General features: G+C 47.1%; 1 protein-coding gene across 2 annotated transcripts in view; it reads right to left on the reverse strand.

The window, feature by feature from the left end:
- Positions 1 to 21,303, reverse strand: part of KLHL3 (kelch like family member 3) — a 55,185-nt gene that overhangs the window by 21,186 nt on the left and 12,696 nt on the right. Inside the window, exons 1-4 of one of the 2 annotated variants that reach the window (XM_034066715.1) lie at positions 20,530 to 20,630; positions 13,317 to 13,433; positions 10,321 to 10,427; positions 5,036 to 5,157 (exon numbers count right to left, since the gene is read on the reverse strand). In XM_034066715.1, coding sequence (XP_033922606.1) covers positions 5,036 to 5,157; positions 10,321 to 10,427; positions 13,317 to 13,433; positions 20,530 to 20,543 — 360 coding nt within the window. In that variant the 5' untranslated portion in view covers positions 20,544 to 20,630. Of the gene's footprint in view, positions 1 to 5,035; positions 5,158 to 10,320; positions 10,428 to 13,316; positions 13,434 to 20,529; positions 20,631 to 21,303 lie in introns of those variants that run through there. The other variant, XM_005147243.3, reaches the window with a different exon arrangement.

Consider the following 21,303-nt stretch of genomic DNA (forward strand, 5'->3'; position numbering starts at 1 on the left):
ACAGGGGATGTATTAAAGCTTAAAAGCAGCTTTGAAAATCTAGTCAAATTGGAAGGCAAATCAAAAGTAGTGGCTGTAATGTCAGCAGCACATCCAGCACCACAGCTGGGACTGTACATCTGCCCAAAGAGGGCCACAGCTCCCAAGCACCTTCCCAAGGGAATCTGTGACCAGAGAAACAAGCACAATTTGTGTTTGCGGGGCAGGTTAAATACTCAGTTTAAAATGAACAGCTCTAAACTGCGCAAGCAGCAGAGAGAAAACTACATATTACTGTGGTTTGGGTTTTCAGTGCAAGGAAGGCAACTGGGCTGTATCACCCTTCAGCTGCTACTAGGCAGTGCAGAGGGTAAACAAGGATGCTGCTTCTTAATTGCTCCACCTGGGGTGAAACAGCCCAGGCAGAAGCAAGTGTGACAGATCAGGGCCAAAACCTCCCCAGGAGCAGGCATGAGAAGGACAAGGGATACAGAGGTGAGAGAGAAAACAGGGGAGTCCCTGGCAACTTCCTCCTTCTTCACCACACAGAGCAGACAGACCATATCCCTTGGTTAAACAGTGGGATAAAACTGTGGAGACACATCCCTCAGACACAGCACAATTCTCTGGTGCCACATGCACAAGTTTCTCCTCATCTTTCTCTTAGGGCAATCCCATTTAAAAGACTTTCCACAGGTCTAGGACAGCCCAATCCAACTGCTGTAACACCTCAGAGAAGTCAGTGCTGCTGCTGATCAGTTCTCCAGCAGCCCAGGAGGACAATGCATGGCAAAGAGCTTTTGCTCCAGGGAGGACAATTCATTACACCTCCTATAGCTGAGCTGGAAGGCACTCTAACTCATCCTGGACTTGCACCTACTATGGTTGCAGCTTTTGGAAGTGAACTGACCCACTTACCCACTTTATCATCCAAACTCCATCTGCCACAGATGCTCTCCTTCCTTATCGTGAAGTCCCAAGTCCCTAGGGAGAGCTGAGATGCAGAAGCACACTTCTGAAAAGGAAATGCTACAACTTCTAGCAAGGCTTTTTCCTCCTTTCTCAAGCCATTTTTCATCACAGTTACTATGTCTGCAGAGCTGACAGTTTCAATATCTATTTCCTCCAGATAGCTGATTTCAGATTTCATTCTGTCTATATAAAGCCATGTCTCCAGTTGTGGTAATACACAAGGACACATCACACACGTGGTATGCTGCACCTCATTCCTAAGGATTTCATTGTGGAATCGGGTAAATCAGGCCTTTTCCCAGGGGATCATTACAACCCCAATAGCAGTGGCTTTCTTAACTGGGAGGGTAATTCTCCGGCTGCCTGCAGGTAATTAAGGGCCATCAGATGGGACACCCTGAGGAGGGTATTCACTGTCTACACCCAGAGATACAAGCATCTTCACAGGACAAGAGGGCTCCCCACAAACCTCCCCTTCACTCACTACTCACTGAGCTGGCAGGTTTGATAGGATCATTGGAGAGCAAGCAGCAATACAGCCAGTTCAGCTGCAAAATCAAGACCTAACTGAAAAGCTCAAGGGACAAGGATGTGACAAGAGCCAGCTACTCCATACAGGTAGGGAGCAGGAGCATGTGAATACAGTTTCCATAAAAGCCAACCAGGGCTGCACATGAGCATCTGTGAACCTCCCCAAGTCGCTCTCTTCAGTTTTCCTCACTGCACAACTATCTTCCAAATAAATTCATCCAGCTCCACCTTCAAATGAATGACAGCTTTTTTTGTCACTCATCTGAATCTTTACAACCAGCCTTGATGCAAGGTGCAACGGAAGAGGAGCAACAGAAGGCAGCAGGGAAAGAAATCCCAGGAAGAGTTTTTCTGAGGCTACACTGTGACTGCAATGGGAGACAGAAGTCCTTCCTCTGCTCCACACCTTCCAAACACGTGGGAGGCTAAATCCCAAATGTGTGTTCAGAGGCAAAACACTGCTCGGCACAGAAGCCTCTCTATCACTCATCATCCCTCAGCCATCCTACTACTGCAATCTATACTGCCTTGAAATCCCACTCTAAAAATGAGGTTCCAACACATAAAAAGCATGTTTCTCACCCACATACCCCTAATGGGGTTAGAAGGGGGTATCTGTTGCCATGTGGGCTCAGTGCTCTCCTTCAAGGAGTCAAGGTGGACTGAAAATCCTCCTTCACATTTACACTTGGGGCATTCTGTTGAGGAGGAATTGCGTGAGCCCCTCCAGTAATTCACCACCCAGACGATGACTGGAACTGACTGGACAGCTTGGCCCCTTCTACACACATCCTTCCTTAAAAACAAAAAGCACACTTTGTGCAATGAAATTACAATCAGCTACAATAATACATGCTTAGAGAAAGAGTCTCACTTCCTGAGCACTGTATCAGGCTTATAAAAGCAAAAAAAACCCCTAGGTTTCTATTAAAAAAGAAACAACAAAAATACTGTAAAAAGGCTTCTTGCAAATTGCTGGGCACTGCTCAGCACTGGAGCACGCTTGGGAACACTCCTAGCTGCACTCCATGTTCCTTCTCTGCTCATCTTTTTCTCATTTCAATTCTGCTCTCATTCTGGTTTGCTCCCTTGACAAGATACTGTCTTTTATGCATTCACATGTCTGGGGAGCTCGGCTGCATCTGTGCAGCTAATACCATTTCGCAATCTTTTTTCTTGTCATTTCTACAATGAAATTACCTGGCACCTACATCCAGAAACTGATTCTTCCAGCTGCTGAGGAAACCTGAAGAGTCCCTTTAAAAATGCACCCTTGTCCTGCTCAAAATCAGTGTGCATGACACGGCAATAGCAAACCTCAAGAGGTACCTGCTCAGAAAACAAAGTCTCGCCATGCTCAAGCACTGCTGAAGCAATGCAGACAGGCACTACAGAGGCATCTTTCTAGCATGGAATTCTGTTCAGGGATAAAACACCCAGAGATAGGATGAAAATTTCTCTTTAAACTATTGGCTTCATCACCAAAAATATATTAAATTCCATCAAACATTTGCTGCACGGACATTTTTAACACTTCATAAAATTTAAACTAGTCAGTTAATCTTTCATGAGATCAGCCTCATCTCTTAGCTCCCACGGATTCATTTTACTTCCAGCCTAAAAAGTTACTCACAGAGTAGTCATTTAAATAAATCCTGCAGTAAAAGAACCTGCTTTACTATATTGGGCAAAAAATGTTATGCCCAAACCTTAGTATCCACCAAACTCACATTGTTTTATCTTACTGTCTGAGAGATGAAAGCCAGAATATAGACAGGGCTCTTACTTTAACTCTTTGTAATCCCTAAGAAACAGAAGGCAGGCTTTGGTTAGGTTTTACTAAGATAGATAGCTTTCCAGTTGTTCAGCAAAGGTAACATCTGGATTGCTTCATAGACCTTCTAGGCAGAGCGAGGCTGCCAGCACAGAGCAGGACTGTGCTCTGCAGCTTGCTCCAGCTCACACAGCACTGCTTATACCAGGTAAAGCTGCACTCAAGCACTTAAATGCTCCCATGGGAAAACAGCCAGAGCACGTGCAGTCACTTCAAGTGAGCTTCATTCAGCAAACCAAGTGGGGCCAGCTCAGCAGATGGCACATCCCACATGCTGCGTGGGGGCTCCTGGGCCACCTAACAACCAGCAGCATGGAAGGAAGCATGTTTCAGAGAGCACATGGATATAGTTTGCACGTTTCCCACAGAAAAACAGACCAGCTCAGAGTGTGTAAATGACATTTTCCCTCCAGTAATGGAAGACACCAGAGGTTCAAGGAATTCTATCCCAGTTCCCCATCAAAGTAATGTATCTCAGCTCCTGATGACCCTGGCTATACACTGTAATTAAGCATGGGCTACATAGCAGAAAGCTAGTCCAAGCGACCCACACAGTTGTGTTTGAACCTCAGCATCTTTGATGTAATGGCATCCTGAAAGTCTTGCTGCTCATCCTCAGCCTCATCACAGGGCAAACAGAGTCTACTGTTCTTTCAATGTGACAACTGTCAGGTTAAGAGCATGCCAGAAAGTCAAGTTTGTAAAACTGGAGGGTGGAAGGGGCAAGAAAAGCACCAACAGACTTAGGTCACGAAAGATGGCCCAGGGCTTAGGCTGCAGAGTGGACATAGCTCATGGTTTTGTCCAAGTTCTGCGGGAAGCGCAACAGATCAGCAAGAACCTGAACCCTCCCTGAAGGACTAGCGCAGAAGAGCATGGCTTATCCACAGCAACAACCTCATTTCAAGCAGAGCCAGTCTAATTTTGCCATGTTAATTAGGTCAACAGAATGCAGTATTGTTCGTCTCTCCAGCATCACTGACACTGACCAACATCCAAGCCACAGAGATCCAAACTGCCACTTGCAAACAAAAAAGAAGACCAACCAAAAAGCACATCCCACATCCCTTCCAGAAATCAGTGCCTAAGTACACAGCTGTTTTCTTACCACAGATACAAGCAGAGTCAAAGAAAAGGCTTTACCAGCAGCCACAGCTACATGATGCAGCAAAACGCTCTCTTCCTGAGCATCCCACTTTATCTGTAGGCTGCCTTTCTATTACTCTTTCCACTCCTGGACAAATATTTACCTCAAAGAAATTCAAGACTGAGTACACGCACATACACCAAAGACAAAAGGAAGAATGCCTCATCTGAACAGTGTGGTTGACTCAAAGCTCTGCCAAACAACTCAAACTACCCAGAAGGATTTAAAAACTAACAGCCAGATTCCCCTGCCATGACCTTAAAACAGCGTTTGACTCACTGCTTGTTTGAGTGTGTTCTGACCTTCGACAGACTGACCCACAAGTCAGCACAGCTTCTTGGAAGGCAAATGTCTGCTCTTGTTATAAAAGCTCAATACAAAAGCTAAACGCAACATGACTTCAGCGTGGGGAAAGCAGCAAAGTGCTTCAAGACTAAACAGAGGCTTGAAGTAGCTGTTTTCAAGCTCAACCTTCTCCTTTCTACATCTGAAGAGATCACTCACCCCCGAAAGGACCTGTGCCTTTGAGTTTCAAGCTTTACACTTGAGTCTTTACACTGAACCAGACCTACCTGCACATTCTCCTCCGTGACCTCGATCTCGGCAGTGTAGATGTAATCAATGAGCTTCCGCAGGGTCTGCCCATCAACGTCTTTTATCTCAATCTTCTTGGCTTTACTTTCAGACATGTCTCCTGAAATTCATTGCAAAAGGACAGTTACAGCTTGCTTTGCAGGACCTCTGTGCAGAACTATGCTCCCCATACATCCAGCACGTTGTCCTAGTATCTGATTAAAAGACTGCGCTGGCACTATGACCATCATAGGACAGCCAGTGAGATTCCCAGAAGCTTCCTAACACCTAAAAAGCACCTCAACACTTGAAGACACTAGTGTAAAGTAAGTCAATAAATGCAACGAGCTCTATTTCTTGCCATGAAAAAACCTGCCATGGCTCACCTGCATTCAAACACACGTAGAGGCTAAAAAACTCCCAGTATGACCAAGACCCTCAACCACATCTCAGCACAGAGACAGAGCCAAAGAGAGTGTGGACAAATCTTAGAAGGGCTTTTAATATATATATATATATATATATATATATATGTGTGTGTGTGTGTATATATATATAATACATATAGATGAGTAGGTAAGATGGGTAGATAAGTAAGCTGCAACAGCTAAATCAGGATGCTTTGAGGTATACCCTACAATAAAAGGAAGGCAGCATTACCCTCTTTCTTTAGAAAGAGCAGCAAGCACACATGCTAGCAGTTACACCCAGTGCACTGCGAGCTCCTCTCTTAATCTACCCTGTTGTAACCTGTCCACACAGTTACACCCCACGCAAAGCATCTCTGCAGGAAGCTGTATTTCTCACCTCTCGCCTTCCCAACCTCACACCTTGGAGGCAAAGCAGCCTTTGGAGCCAAACTGCATCGTTCCTCCAAATATAGAACTTAAAATATGTAACTAGCACAGAACTAGAGCAATAATTTCCCCTATGAATATACAAGTAAAACCCGTATCTGTGTAAAAGCCTCTGTGTGAACCCATGCTTTATGCACACCTTCCCCATAGCTGTTACGGCCAATGTGCAGCACTATACGCACGTACCCCATGCGTAACAGGAGCACGTCACAGGAACAAAAGCAAACTGTGTGGAGGAGGAGAAGGAGCTCACCAGGGCCCCTCCAGCATCCACACACAGTGACCTCAAACAGGTTTTAATCACTGAGATCTTGAGGAACCATGGAAAAGAAAGAACCAACTCCCAAGCAGAAAGAAATGGGTAAGTGAAAGAACAAAGCTAAACAAAGGAGAGCACAAAGCAATGTCAACTCTTCACCCTGGGCATTAATAATCACTACTCAAAGAAACCTGGTGACTCACTACTGCTGTGAGATTAAGAGGAAAATTAGTTCCTGCAGCCGATGGAAGAAGTAATTACAGCCTACACCTCAGCACAGTGTGTGACAAGACGTGGTCAGGGCACAGTAAGTGCACAGCAGCCAGATGCTAAAGGGGGTCCAAGCTTGAGCAAAATCTGGATCCTGGAAACTAACCTTTGCAGGCTTCACTTGTGCCAATAAGGAGGTAAATAACAGGAGTGGGGTCAAGAGCATAAGTATTAGCAGAGCCAACAAATGTCCCAAGGGAAGCGTTGACTGAAACAATATTTGCCCTAAATCCAATTTTTAAAATTAAACAGTCAAAACTTATCCAGAGAAGTTCATGAATACCAATGCACAAGTACAAAGGGATGAGTGACCTACATCTGGGAGGCCTTCAAAGCAGGTGGGACTCTAGTTGATAAAATAAATGTCATTGCCTTCACTCCCTTCCTTCCTCCCAAAAAAGCCCCAAACATCTCCAGATGTGAGAGGGGGCTTCTGAGAACAGGCCAGTCCCCATCAGCCCCCATAGAGCTGGAGGTGCCTGTGGAGCACCCACCTTGGGACACATGGAGCAATTGGAGCCCCATCACCAGGACCCCTTGGCCAAGGGCAGGCTTGCAGCGTGCAGAGACCAACACAGAAACAGCCTGGAGGGACCGATCCAATAACATCATCTGTCTTTGCAGTGTTCATGCGATACAGGCAACAAAAATAAAGGTTGTGTGGGCTCCCACACCCACCAACAAGCTGCTGGCCCTGCATGCTAACAGCCTCCTCTGCTCTGGTAACAGCCCTGCACACCATGAGGAAAGGGAGTCTCATGTGCTGGGCTTCATGGTTGGATGGGATCCACCCCCTCCAGCCATGCTGGTGTGGTCAAGTGCCTGCCACTTGCCTGAGGGCAAGTTCTGGGCATGTCTGTAATGCTGTGGAGTAAGGAAGAACCTGAAGACAGAGGTGAACCAAGGTAGGGGCTGGTGCGCAACAGGAGCAGGTAACAAGCTGACCCTTCTCCAGACACAGACCCAAGGCAACGGTAGTCTCTGAAACATGGCTGAGGGCAGTGGAATGGTGGGTCAATTTGGGCATCTTAGCCTAAACCCCTTCAGAAAAAAGCACCCACACTTTAAAGCCCACAGAACCCACTCTGCAGGATGTCTCACCTGAAGACTCAAGCCTTACCTGATACCTTAATTACAGAGTAATTCAAGGCAGTAGCACCATCTCATACATAAGGGCTACCCTGCACCAGGCACTGTGCAGACCCCAACCCCGCACTGCTGCAGTCAGGCAGACACAAGGAGCGGGGTAGGAGGGAGCAAAGGCAGGTGAATAGGCAGAGTGGCTCCAAACAGACCCTCCGAATAGAGTGGATAGACTGTGCAGACAAGCCCTTCATGCACCACCCTCAACACCCTGCAGTGCTTTTCTCTATTCCCCTCCACTCATGAGGGCAGGGAGAGCACAGAGCTCTCCTGCATTGTCACAAGATAAACCACAATCAAAACCACAGCAGCCTGCAGTGCCTTGTTTACCCTGCACAGCAGCCTGCCCTGCCTCCTACGGACCGTGCTCCAGAGAGGCTTCCCTGCTTTCTACAGCTTTTGTTGTTCCCCAAGTCAGAGATATGCTGAAGGCACACACGAGTGCACTGGATAACAAAATCACAGGCTCTCATGCATGGCATGAGCGCTCTGAAGCAGCACGCAAGACCTACAAGGGAGGTTTCTGCTTCCTTCTTCACAACTGCTGATGCTCCCCTGGGTATCTCACAGGAGCAGTCCTGGCAGCACCTCTGAAATCTGTTATCGTTCCTGAAATTATTGGGTTTTCTTCTAAATGGACAGAAATTACTGTCCCTAATCATCCCCAGAGAATGGTGCCAACGAGGAGCTGCCACCATCCAAAATGCTCTTAGAAAGCTTGTATGGGAAGGGACACTCAAGGAGGAAGTGTCGGGTGCTATCTCTCCTTCAGCAGTCTAAGATACAAATGGAATATGTGCCTGCTTCTCAGACTTTCCAAAGCTATTTCAAAGTGGACTAGCTAGCCAAAGGACACTAGATAGTTTAGGAAAGACCCCTAAGGTTATGAGTCCCAGGTCAGGCCCAGCTTGCAGGAACAGGGCACACAGAGCAAGCATCAGGCAAAGAGGGATGAGCTGAAGCTGTCAGCTTTACAGTGATCACTTACTATCATGCAGCTGTTTGCATTGCCAGAGGACACTCCAGCTCCATGTGCCCCCAAAAACTGGCTCCTCTGGTGCAGACAGAGCGTGTATAAGCTGCTCCTGCCCATCCTGCAAACACCCACGTCGTGTGGCTGCCCCAAGCCATTGTTTTGCTTGGCTGATGTGCAGAAACAAACCCCAAATAACCAAGCCATGACAACCAACTACTACTCAAGTTGTGACTGTATAATGTCCCCCTCCAGAGAGTGAACCACCACACAACTGGAAGACCATCATGCATTCTGTCTTTACAACAGAGAGATTCGCACCTTAGAAACCTGGGACCAGACCAAAAGAAAAGGGAGAACTGGGTTTTGTGTGACCCACTTCCCCCAGGTACCAGCTGTCACCCAGCCCAGGGCTGCTGCAGAGCCAGCCACATGATGGTGGTTAGCTGATTACTGTTTAACCCACAGCATGAGGGTTTACACAGCCTGGAGAATTCCTGCATGGAAACATGAGCAGCCCCACACCACCACCTTCCCAAAAGGGTGACCTCTAAGGAGCAGAGGGGTTTGACAATCAATTTTCTTTCCTAAACTCATCAAGAAGGAGCGTCACAAGCACCAGCAGCTCCTCCTCAAGGTGCCCTGCACCAACTGTCACCTCTGAGCAGCATTTGCTTTAAGGGACCTTAAAACTCATCCAGTTCCAAGCCCCTGCCACGGGCAGGGACACCTTCCACTGGAGCAGCTTGCTGCAAGCCCCTGTGTCCAGCCCGGCCTTGAACACTGCCAGGGATGGGGCAGCCACAGCTCCTCTGGGCACCCTGTGCCAGCGCCTCAGCACCCAAAACACTGTGCTCTGCAACCAGCAAAGCAAATAAACCACAGTCTAATCACAAGGCTTTTAAAAAGGAAACAGCAACTCCCAGACCACAGCAAAGGGACATGAAACAGGGACAAAACTTGAACCTCAACGGTAACAACCATCCCATGGAGCATACAAGCATTTCCTTGTATTTGGTTAAGTCAGCTCCTGGAAGGGAGTGCAACAAAAAGGAAGGATGCTAGAATGCTAGAATGACTTAAATAAGCTGGTCCCTGCCCTACTTTGGGACTAGCATGGCTTTTCTCACTGCCTCATCTGGGCACTGGCTCCAATAACCTGCTATAGGGATCAGGCAATCAGAGCAAGAATTTTGTCCTCTTCTTCCCTTCACACTGAAGTTGCGCTACCAAAATATATCAGGCTGCCAAAACACACTGGGATCCAGAGAACAACGGTGTTATTTCAGGCAACAGCAAACAGTGCCATGGGAGATTAAACATCTGTGACTGCAAATCAGCATCAGCAGGGCTGAGCCTTCAAACTACAACTCCTGTGCCAGCTACTCCTTTGATGTGCACCATGAGCATTTAGGGCACTGAACACGTGCTTGATGTTAATGATGAGTTTTCATGACCCAAGGTCTTGTTAAGGAGGGAAAAACAAACCCAAAAAGCAGTGGGCCAAACCTCATAGTAACCTTCCTGTGACTCATATGCTACGTACTCACCCCACACCCATACACCATGCCTCAAGGAATTAGTCAAGGATGACCAGCATCACCCAGCGAGTGCAGCAAGCTGCAGTGCTAATCATATACTACTTCTTCCTTAAGGAAACCCTTTCCCTGCAGGCCATGCCTACTGCCCATGCTCAGCTCCTGTCAGAGACACAGCCAGAAGCCCCTGGGTTCCCAACGGCCCATTAAACCTGAGTACAGTGTGTGGTGTCAAGAAGAGTACCTGTAAACATCGCACAGAAGTAAGGGCTGCAGGCCGCAAGCACCACGCGGTGCGCTTCCATCTCCACGGTTTCAGCCACAATCACCACGTCACACAGGAGCCGTTTGCTGGAAGAACACCAGGAAAGACAAAGGTCATTTCGGAACTGCTGATCAGGCAGAAAGCTACATCAGTGCAGCCTGCAAAAGCAAGCAGAAGACCTGCTGTTACAGACAAGGCACCTGAGCTTCTGCCAAATCCCAGTAGAAGGTCCTCTAATCCGTCAGCTACCAGCTCTTATCAGTGTTTGCACACAGAGCAAAGCCTGAATCCTTCAGTGCTGCAGCCCTGCCTGTGGTTCTGCTTTTCCCAGAACAAAATAAATCGATCTGGAAGCCAAACTACATATGCTGCCCAAAGAATGGATGGGAAAGGGGCTCCTTCCACCCCTCAAACAAGTAGGGCTTGGAGAAGACACAGAAAAGCCTAAGAGTTTAGGCACTACCTGAAGCCATGCTCTACTAGATCTATAAGACAAGAAACATCCATGCAAGTGCTTTCATGTTGCCACAGGGGAAAGATAGAGTGGGAAAATTGAGTTATTTCTGTACTTCCTTACATGTTTGTCCCCGAAGAACGTGACCACCAAAACATCTCCTGCCACCAATCAGTGCAGAGGCTGCCTCAGTGAGGAGATGTCAATCACTGGTGTTTACCCATGGGCCTGAGGACTTGGTTTACCCCATGAATTAGTCTGGGATTAAAGAGTCACTGGGATAAAGAACTGGTTTCCAAACAGAAACCAAAAAGGTTCTGAGCTCCCCCAGTGACTCCTTGTGCAGCTTTGGAAAAGGCACTTCATTAACTACTGACCTTTTCTGCTACCTCACATATGTCCTTTGAGGATTCATTAGTTAATGTTTGCACAGGGCTCTGGAGATGCTGACAGCACAAAGTGTTCAGCCTCCCAGTAGGTTGGTTTAAGATGTGTGAGCATACAAATGCAAAATGAGGGTGTTCTTTTCAAATGTCAAGCCTGAAAAAGGAGCAGGGTCTGTGAATCTAGAAGTTGCCTTCTCTTCAGAAATGCTTATCACCACACTGCACTTTGTCATTAGGAAACCTCATATCAAATAAACACAGGGCTTCTAATGGACTTGGTATGTTTCCTCTTCTCCATATACTGGAATACATGAATAAAACATCTGTGAAATGGAGGGTTATAGTTGAAAAACAGGAAGAAAGTAAGAACTGGCAGTCTGTGCTCTACATTCACCCCAGTTTGGAAGGGGTCATGACAATGAGGGGAGCCCTTTAACAACCTCTTAATGGAGGCTTCCTCATTTCCTTCAGCTTATGCAAACAATGCTCTGCCCAACTCCTCTTTGGACTACAGTTATCTAAAGCACCACTCATGAAATTAATTTCATTTACATTTGAAAGCTAAAAATTTCAAGTGAGCAACATAAGTAGCATATGGGGACATGGTTTAAGTGGTGGATTTGGCAGTGCTGGGTTAACAACTGGACTCGACCATCCTAAAGGTCTTTTCCAACCTAAACAGTTCTATGATACTAGATAGCAAAGAGATTAAAGGCTTAGCAAGGTTTTCCTAGACCCTCTGTATGAGATTTCTGCATGCATGTGAATGGAAGCACTATTATTCAAGGTAGCTGTTAACACTGTTGGCAGCTTAATGGTTCACAACCTCAACACACATACAATAGACATGTTTTACCACTGCTATATTGCACAAAACGTAGTTAACTACAGACACTAGGAAATACTGTCCATCTCCAGTTATTCCCACTAAACTTCCACTAACAAAGGAATAAGAGCAGCATAATAGATTCTTCAATATAGCTGCATGAAACTCTATTTTCAGATCCTTTGCTTTTAGGATAAAGAAAGGACTAGAAAGATGCTAATTCAACAAGAAATGCCATACTCCACTCCATGTAATTGGAAGGATATTTCCATTCTCTGTTCCTATGCAACTGAGAATTACTGTCAGGTATCTGTTGAAAGAGACATTCCTAAGCCTTCTCCACACCAGAGACCATATATATGGGGAAACTACTTAATCCACAGAAGAGAGGTGGTTATTACAGCTCAAGTACTTTGAGCGTGCAGGAAGAGTAAGGGGTGTTATCTGCTTTCATCATATCATCTGGATCACGAGGGAGCACATACATCCATGTGTATGACACGTACTTCCCACAGGAATTCTTTAAAATTTGTGTTCCTAAGTCTCTATTTGAATGGTAAAGCACTCAAATGAACTAGTCTGAGAAATGCCCACTGAACTTTTAGGTGGTGCATGGGATAACAACTACCAAGATACAGCTCAGGTTTAACCAATGCCACTGCTGATGCAGTAACAGTGGATCTTGAAGACATCACTTGCTGATACTCTTCAGCTCCATCTCCCTGTGCCCATGTAGCTGTGCAGAGACCAAAGGTGCTGTCTTTTAACCAGTATCAAGGGGTTTCAATCTGCAGGTGAGAACTGACATTCCTCTTGAGTTGTTGCCTTTTTTACACCCCCTCTTTTGGAGTGCTGAGCCCAGACTGAGCGACGCTGCCAGTTAAAGAGAATAGGAACATTCATAATCTTTGGTCTGTAATTACGCGGAGGTGGCTTAATGTTTGTAATGTTCTATTATTGGTTTTCAGACCATTAGCTAAGAACATCCTTTACAGCTGAATTTGCTGTAAGTAATGGAAAAGACTAAATGAATTGTCACATGTAAATGAAGGCTATTGCTCAGCTAATGTTTTTGAGCCATAGCTGGCTTCCCTCTGCTGGGGAAGATAGAGAGGTCTGAGATTGGGAAGAACAACCCACCACTATATTTTAGCTGTCTCTTCCTACTTCGTGATTCATTCCCTACATGCAACCATTAGTGACAAAGATGGCACAGAGTATTTGCTTTCAAGTCTCCCAGGAGCCTTTCTGTCCCAACCAGCACATTTCTGCTAATCCAAAGAGGGTGTCCATTAAGTCAAAAGTGTACCTTCGCAATTCATTCATGACCTTGAATGCTTTTCTCATGTGAGAGGGGTTGACTGTCACTGTGCACTGGTCCTTTTCATCTTCAGCTGTCTCAGAGGATCGAGAACTCTGCTTAATGCTGAAAACATGGACAAAAAAAAGGAGCAGAAAGTTTGATTCAGTGACACCTAAAAAAAGAAGTACCATAAAACTGCAGCACAGGGTATTATACACAGAGTTCCTCAGATGTTTGTTAGGCAGCTCAGGTTCACCATATGAAGAGCATCACAAAACACAGCTACTCTGTATGGATGTCAAAAGCCCGCCCAGCCCACATTTCAGTCAGCAGGGAAGAAAAGGAGAAAGTGCCAAACACTTGAGGACAAAGCCCAGCCTCACAGGCTTCAAGCCAGGAAAGCAGTATAAGTTGAAATTCAAGCCAGGACAGAATTGCCTCACTGAATAGAAAGAGACTTCAGCACTGGGAACTACCAGGGTACCACAGATACTTTAACATCCATACAGAGAAAGAGAAGTTTGGTCTTTGAAGTCCCATCTGAAAAATGCCAGCACACAATACATGACTTGTATCATCTTCTACAGAGGCAAGTAGAAAAGGACCATTAAAACTCCCTGCACAGCTACCCAAGCATTACAGGGCCACATCCAATTTCCATTTTAGAAATAGGTCCCTTTAGTGCCACTAAAATGTATAGAAGGAATCATTAAACCAGACCTGCCTACCAGAATCACCAGTTATATAGGTAATGTCAAACCAGAGGCACCCAGTTATGTGCTGTGCTTAACCAGGCCAACAGGTGCCTAAGGCACATACGTGTCCTCATTGCTTTGTTGGGAGCACTGGCTCTTTATATGGAATTGACATCAGGTCAATATCTCTACCTCCCTGGTCTGAGTGTGAGAAATCACTCAGAGCTAAAGGTCTCTGCCTATGAAAACAGCAGCTTTTAGAGCCAGGTCCCTGCTCTGCTTGCACCCACAGCTCACCCCTTAAACCTGCCAGCAGGCAAAGGCAAACAAAGCAAGCCAAGCAAGGCTGTCCGTCCCAAAAGCAGACCCCAAGCAAAGGCAAACCTCAGGAGGTAACCCCATCACCACCATGCACCTGACTAGAGACCTGATTTTATTTCCAATACAGTCTCCCTCAGCTTCACATCTGTCCCCTCCGCCCTACCACTTTTTTGGCTGGGCTTGTATCACAATAAAAAAAAGGCTGAATCAGGTTAAACCGACAGCCTGAGCAGCTCAGCATTGTGGTTCCACCAGTGGCCAGAAGATGATGTCTGAAGAAGGGCTCAAAGCCAGAGAGGTGTGGAAGGATCTTCCCCCAGCACAGCCTTCCAGCCTCTATGCATGCACATGTATATCTATCAATTTTTCCTTTGAAAAAAAACACAATTATTCACAATTTGCAGCTTAACAGGGTGTGAAGCCCTTGCTGAACACTAGACCCCATTACCAGCACCGTGTCCCTTCAGACCACACAAAGCCCTTTGCCCCCAGCTGTCCTCAGTGGGTTGCACTGTCCTCCTCCTTAGAAGCAAGACACTGAATAGCAGCAAAGCTGGACGCAGCTTGAATACACGCCTGCAGACTGAGCGGCCTCCAGCTTTGTGCCTGACACAAAGGTTAATGCCAACCACCAGCCAAGTCCAATTCTTTCACTTTGCTGAGCAAGTGAAGTATTTTCAGTGGTAAGTGAAGCCGCAAGGCTGAGCACAGCATCACTCAGCACATGTCCCGGTGCGGGAGACAACTTCCCAGGCTCTGTTATAATAGTCACCCAATTAGTGTAGCATGGCTGGATTGAAAGGGAAAAAAACCTCAGGATGAAGAGTACCTCGTGTTAAATGTTCACTATTCAAGGGACTGCACCAGGCAACGACCCAACCAGCTCTTCTATCACTGAGGAAAGCCAAACTCATTCTGTGCCGCACATATGGCCAGCAGATTCATAAGCACAGAGCAGCAGCAGCACTTAGGTCTGCACACCCCAGCGAGAGAGTCTCCTTGCTCCAGGGACACCCCAAATTCAGGTACACCTCAGTGTTGCATCTATCAAAAGCCCTGGTTAAAATCTCAGACCAAGTGAAGTGTGACCACGGCTTTAAACACCCCAGTGTATATCCTTACGGCATACCAGAGCCAAGGGGTGAAAGATGAAGCTGTGGAAGCACAAGCGACTTCATTGAGCTTTCAGTCTCCAAAGCCAAAGCACGCACAGGAAGCAAACGAAACAACCAAAACAGAAAGAAAATGCAAAATAGGAAAGTGAAAGCGAAAGGCAGCAGCAGTGACAGCTCTACCCATCACTGCAGGCAGGACAGCCCCTCCGCCACCAAACACTGCTGCCATCACGGTCAAAGACAGACCTGCAGGATCCATAATCAAATGATGCACACAAAAATCACAGGGATTCCTTAACAGGGAAAAGCACACCGCTGAGATTTATGTATTTATTAGCACTCCAGTGCTAGGGACCAACAGTTAGGTTCAAACCCTACCATTGGCAAAAGATGCAATTCAACGGACATGGTAAGTTTCACTGATGTCAGATCAACAAGACTTCATAAAGCCTCCATTCCACCAATGCTTGTGTGTTTTAAAAGTGACAACCTTGTTTCAGAATTCCTGAGAAAGATCAAACAGCTCTTCCTAAAAAGCCTCCCACCAGAGACAGGCTCAGCTCTATCAGCAGGGTGGATTCCCCACTCTGCCACAGGCTCACCATAAGAGAATACTGCGGATTGTCTGGTTCAGAACTTTGCTCAGAAAACCCCAAGTTATGCTATTTAGAGGTTTTTTCCATATGACTCATAAAAAAACACATCTGAAAAACTAATGGCCAAGAGCCTTTAACTCACTTCTGAGTTGACTCAGCTTCCACAGAGCTGCGTTCCAGGAACGGACAGAGGATGAGTTTATCTGGGAGAAAGATTTCACACCCCCAAGCACGCACTGGCAGAGATCACCAACACGTTTCCAACGGAGAAATGCAAGAATCCAAATGTTCCAAGAAAAATGCAACCTGCAAAAGCAAAAACTACCTCCGAGAAGACCAAAACAGTGCTTTGCACAGGGGTTTTCCCCCACAACACTTATTACAGTTATTATGCTGTTATTATATTAACAGAGCAAAGCAAAGGAGGAACAGGGTCCTCTGATCAAAGGTACCATCTGACAACACCCAGATGTGCTGGACCAGAGCTCCTGCACCCCATGACTACAGACACTTTCACCCCCGCACCTTCACATTTGCCTGGCTGATGTCCTACCACACCAGCAGGACGCTCAAGCAAGCTGCCACCAGCTATTTGTTCTATTCCTGGGCTATCCAAGGCCATGCACTGAGCAAATGGACAAATGATTTGATTTCCCTGGGGTAGATGAACCTCCTCATTAGGGACACAGCAGGATTCTCCTAAAATAAGCAAAGAGGCTCTGCCTTTCAAAGAGCACCAACCCCACCACCACCTCCTTCACAGCTTTCAATGCTGTCCCCAAGAACCCTGATTTGAGAGCCCCCAGTTAAGCCAGAGAAGCTAATCACTGTTCAAACCATGTTCCTCCTTTCCAACACCCACTAGCAGGGCTCAGCTCACAGCTCCTGCCTGAACATGGCCACATACCAACTAGCAGAAAGGTATTTTAAACCCCATAACCCATGGCTGTGCTGCACGCATGTACCAGCTATAAAGTTGTGTTGCCTTAGTTACCAGCAGTAATTACAGATGTCTTTGTAGATTACGTGAAAGAATAAAAGCCTTCCTTAGAGCTAAACTGTCCCCTGGCAAGATTATCGCTGTGCAGGGAGCTGGTAAACCCCAGGAACAAAAATCCCAGCTCTGACAAAACCAATCCTACCACTGGCTTTATGCAAGCCTGGAGTTCAACCTAAAGAAGGGACAGATGTCAAACATGCTCTCCTTCAGTCCTCCTTACACTGGAGAGATGATGGGACATGAACAGCCCAGCCTCATGTCGATCAGCAGCACTGAGGGGGGGCTCTGAGAGCTACTCTCATCACCTGGCTGCACAGCACAGGCTGGGATCTGCTCTCCTGTCCCATCACAGGTCCCATCACACTATTAGGGCTTAGTGACCTGCCCTCTCTCATTACAAGCCACCCAACACCTCCACAGGCCTTTAATCTCCTCGTGCTGACTTAAAAGTGACATGTTGACTGTAAATTCTCAAAGCAAATGGAGCTTCTTTGTGGGATATGTTACAATCATCACCCTTAAAATGTTAATGGTCAGTTTCTGAGAGGTTTGACCTAGCTCTGATCTATAAATTTGATAGATGCCCAATAGCATCTACTAGAGATCAAAACTTAAATGCTTCTACTAAAATAAATGGAGACTAAAATATTTTAGTATTTGCAAATGAAAAATCATTTTACCTTAACTGGCTCAAGCCTTTGTTTAGAATCAATGGCCAAAATCGTGATGCAAATATATTATGCCCAACAGTTTTATTTCTCAAGTCAGGCAGACACAGTAAGAAAGAGGTGTCAGTGTAATGGCTTCTTTATAAAAATCTCAGTTTCTGCATTTGCCTTTAGGTATAAACAGAGACAGTGAAAAAAACATGACTGAAGGAATCCAAAACCTGAGATGGATCTGGGAAGGATTTCAGAGAAACATATTCTCATTAAACATACAGGAGGAAGCAGAATGGAAAGGATTATGGGCTTTTTAATGGCAATATTATTTGCCTACTTTGTTGACTTTTTTCAGTGCTTCCATCAACATGGAGAGATCAGCTTAGAAAAACATACAATTGGTACACAACAGCCCCCAAAAAGGATATTCATATCAAAGGAGACCTCAGGGGAAAAGCAGACCTCAGGAACTACTGAGGAGAAAAGTCTTTGCTGACAGTAATGGAAACAATACAAAATAACTCAAATACAAGAATACCATTTGTTTTCAAGGGCAAATATTGTATTTCTCAAAGTTAAAATTACAAGCACTTTAATTCTTTAACCCCCCCAAATAGTATTCCAGAGTTGTTTTCCTATTGAAGCTCCAATACATCTTGCACATTCAGAACCAGAGTCTCATGCCTTATGTAATTTCTCCATAAAATGAAAGCCCCTATCAGTACAGTAAAAGGAAAACAGGATTCTGAAATGATTTCTTGCCAAATGTGGATGTTTTAGGTTAATTCCCCTTGCCCCCAGCTGCTGAGGCTGCTGCCTGTGTGCAGTGACATGGGTACATGATACCCCTGAAGCACTCGGATGCGCAGGTTATCAGGATATTTGAGTCCGGGCAGGCTCAGGACCAGTGTCAGAGGTGATGTGAGCATCAACAACGTGTTCCTCACCCGCTACAAAAATGGGCAAAGCAATAACATTAAAAACCAGAGGGAATTGTGCTGTCGTGAAAGACACAGAGTAAAATTTGAGGTTTAATCTGCATGACACACCTGAGTTGAAATGTGAAGCAAAAGTACAAAACAAGACCAAAACCAGCCCACCGTGCTGCACACATCAAGGTCATTTTAACACCTCCTCCTCCCAGGCTTGCTCAGAGGAGACAAAGCAGAGCCACACAACGTGCCCTTTCGCACCACAAAGCAGGTGAGTATTTCCAGCCACATTACTACTGCCAACAACCAGTTCAGGGCTGCCTTCCCTTTCCTGAAAACTGGAAATACAAGAAGCAATTTGGGTAATCATTCCTCAGTTCCAGAGGCAGAGAATGTGCTGATGGGGATGGTCCTTCCTGTCCTAAAAACAGAGGGTCTGGGGAAAAAGGATGAAGCAAAACAGTCCAGGTACTTTCCCAATGGCTTTTTCCCAGCCAAAGCCCTCCAGTCAAAATGAGACCATTGCTGGTAAGCAGAATATAAAGGTAATAAGTAATAGTGCCAGAGATGATCCCAGCCTGGGGCATCAAAACAGCCCTGCTCCACTTCCTCAAACACTAGGCTCATTTATATATATATATATGTATACATATATATATATATATATGTATTGAGCATGACAAGCTATTACCTGAAATTAATTGCTATCTGGATGAATATCCAGAGATGCCATTCACACCCTTACAGGAAGCAGAAGCCCCTGTAGGGCTCATTTAAAGAGGGACAGGGCAGGCTGAAAGCTTTGTTTTGCATATGAAATACACAATTGCAACCTTTGAGTCACATAAGGGTAGAAAACTGCCTTGGAAAGCTTGGAAAGCAGCTCCCACTGGCTGCTGCCAGTGTTTTCCCTCGCAGAGGGAACATTCCCAGAATTTGAGGGTTGATCCCTTCTTGATTTTCCAATGGATCATATTTAAACAAAACTTCTGCCAAGCCCTGGCCATTAGCACTACCAGCAGGTCGAGCCCCCTCTCTGTTCCCCCACCCCCTGCAAGGTCACCAGCACAAAAGGAAGCACTCGGCATATCCTGTTTTGTAAAGAAACGCCAAAATCCCAAACCAGCTTCATGTTTAGTTTGACGCTGTATAAGCGAGAGAAAGGCTGCCCGACAGAGGGGACGAAGAACGAAGGCAGAGCCGAAACACCCAATGTCCCTCTGGCATCTGTGAAGTCCATGCTTAACAATAACCTCTTTTACACATCAGGTAGACTCTGCGAGCCCTTCCACACGAGCTTTTGGAGCAAAACAGCTGCCTTGTAGGGAATAAAGTCTATATGGCCCAGCTCCCATGCGAGAGACACGGGATCCCCTCCTGCCTGTTGTAGCACCCGCGCACAGCCTCCACGTACACAGACAGGTAAATCGACCCCTGAAGGCTCCACAGACGTAACCCGGTTTCATTCATGACTTAAACCCGCAGCAAATATCAATGGGAATATCCCCAGCTGAATGCCCAAGTCAGTTCCAGGTACACGTAAAGCAGATACAAGCCTTTGTGAGGCACGTCCTGTGAACCCTGCAGCGCACCAGACTGCAAACACCCCCCGGAGCAGCCTCTCTCCCACCTCGTTATTCACATCTAACACATCCAAAGGGAAAACCACTCCGTTCCTCCGCTGTGCGAATACGGGTAGAAGCAGCCTGTCACCATGACAGTGCAACATCCAGCCATGGAAGGGCAGCGCGCATCGCTGAAGGTGCTTCTGCAAGCGGGCAGGAGTGGGTCGGAGATGGGGGGGGATCCCCGCAAGCCGTTTCCCTGGGAGCTTCATCCCCATCCCCAGGGAACGGCCCCTCCGAGCCGCGGACACAAAGCCCCGCCGCGGTACCCACCTCTCCTCCTCCATCGTGCGGCGCGGCGGGGCCAGGGCCAGGGCCGGGGCGGGCAGCGGGGCAGGCTCAGCGCTCCGGGCCCCGCATGGCTGCGAGCGGCCGCCCCGCCCCGGGCCGCTTACTGCGGGAGCGGAGCGCTGCGATCCCGGTGCTCCCCGCCGCAGCCACCGCCACCAGCGCCGCTGCAGCCGCACCGCCCCCCGCCGCCGCGCAGCCGCCTCCCCCGGCGAGCTGCGATCGTCTCCGAGCAACGGCAGCGGCGAAGGGAAGGGAGGGAGGGAGAACAGGGCAGGACGCTCCGCTCCGCACCGCCCGGCCCGGCCCCCAGAGCGCCCTCCTGGCCCCTGTTCCAGTTAATGCCGCCGGTACGATCGCGGCTGCGACAGCGGGGGACAAAACGGGTCAAAGCACCGCCCCGAGCCCTTCTAGCGAGGGACAGAGCCACGGGACAGAGGTGGCACTGGGGAAGCAGCTCTGGTCCTTCCAGCACACATCCATCCATCCATCCATAGAACCAACCGGGTTGGCAAAGACCTTTAAGATCATCAATCCAACCGCTCCCAAGGCCATCACTAACCCACATCTCTAAGGACCTCATCTACACACTTTTTGAACACTTCCAGGGATGGTGACTCCACCGCTGCCCTGAGCAGCCTGTTCCAACACCTATGTTCCAATACCTGAGCACCCTCTTGGTGAAGACATTTTTCCTACTATCCAACCTAAACCTCCCCTGGTGCAGCTTGAGGCCGTTTCCTCTTGTCCTATCACTTG

Source organism: Melopsittacus undulatus, chromosome 10, assembly GCF_012275295.1.
Source record: "Melopsittacus undulatus isolate bMelUnd1 chromosome 10, bMelUnd1.mat.Z, whole genome shotgun sequence".
NCBI classification, from domain to species: domain Eukaryota; kingdom Metazoa; phylum Chordata; class Aves; order Psittaciformes; family Psittaculidae; genus Melopsittacus; species Melopsittacus undulatus.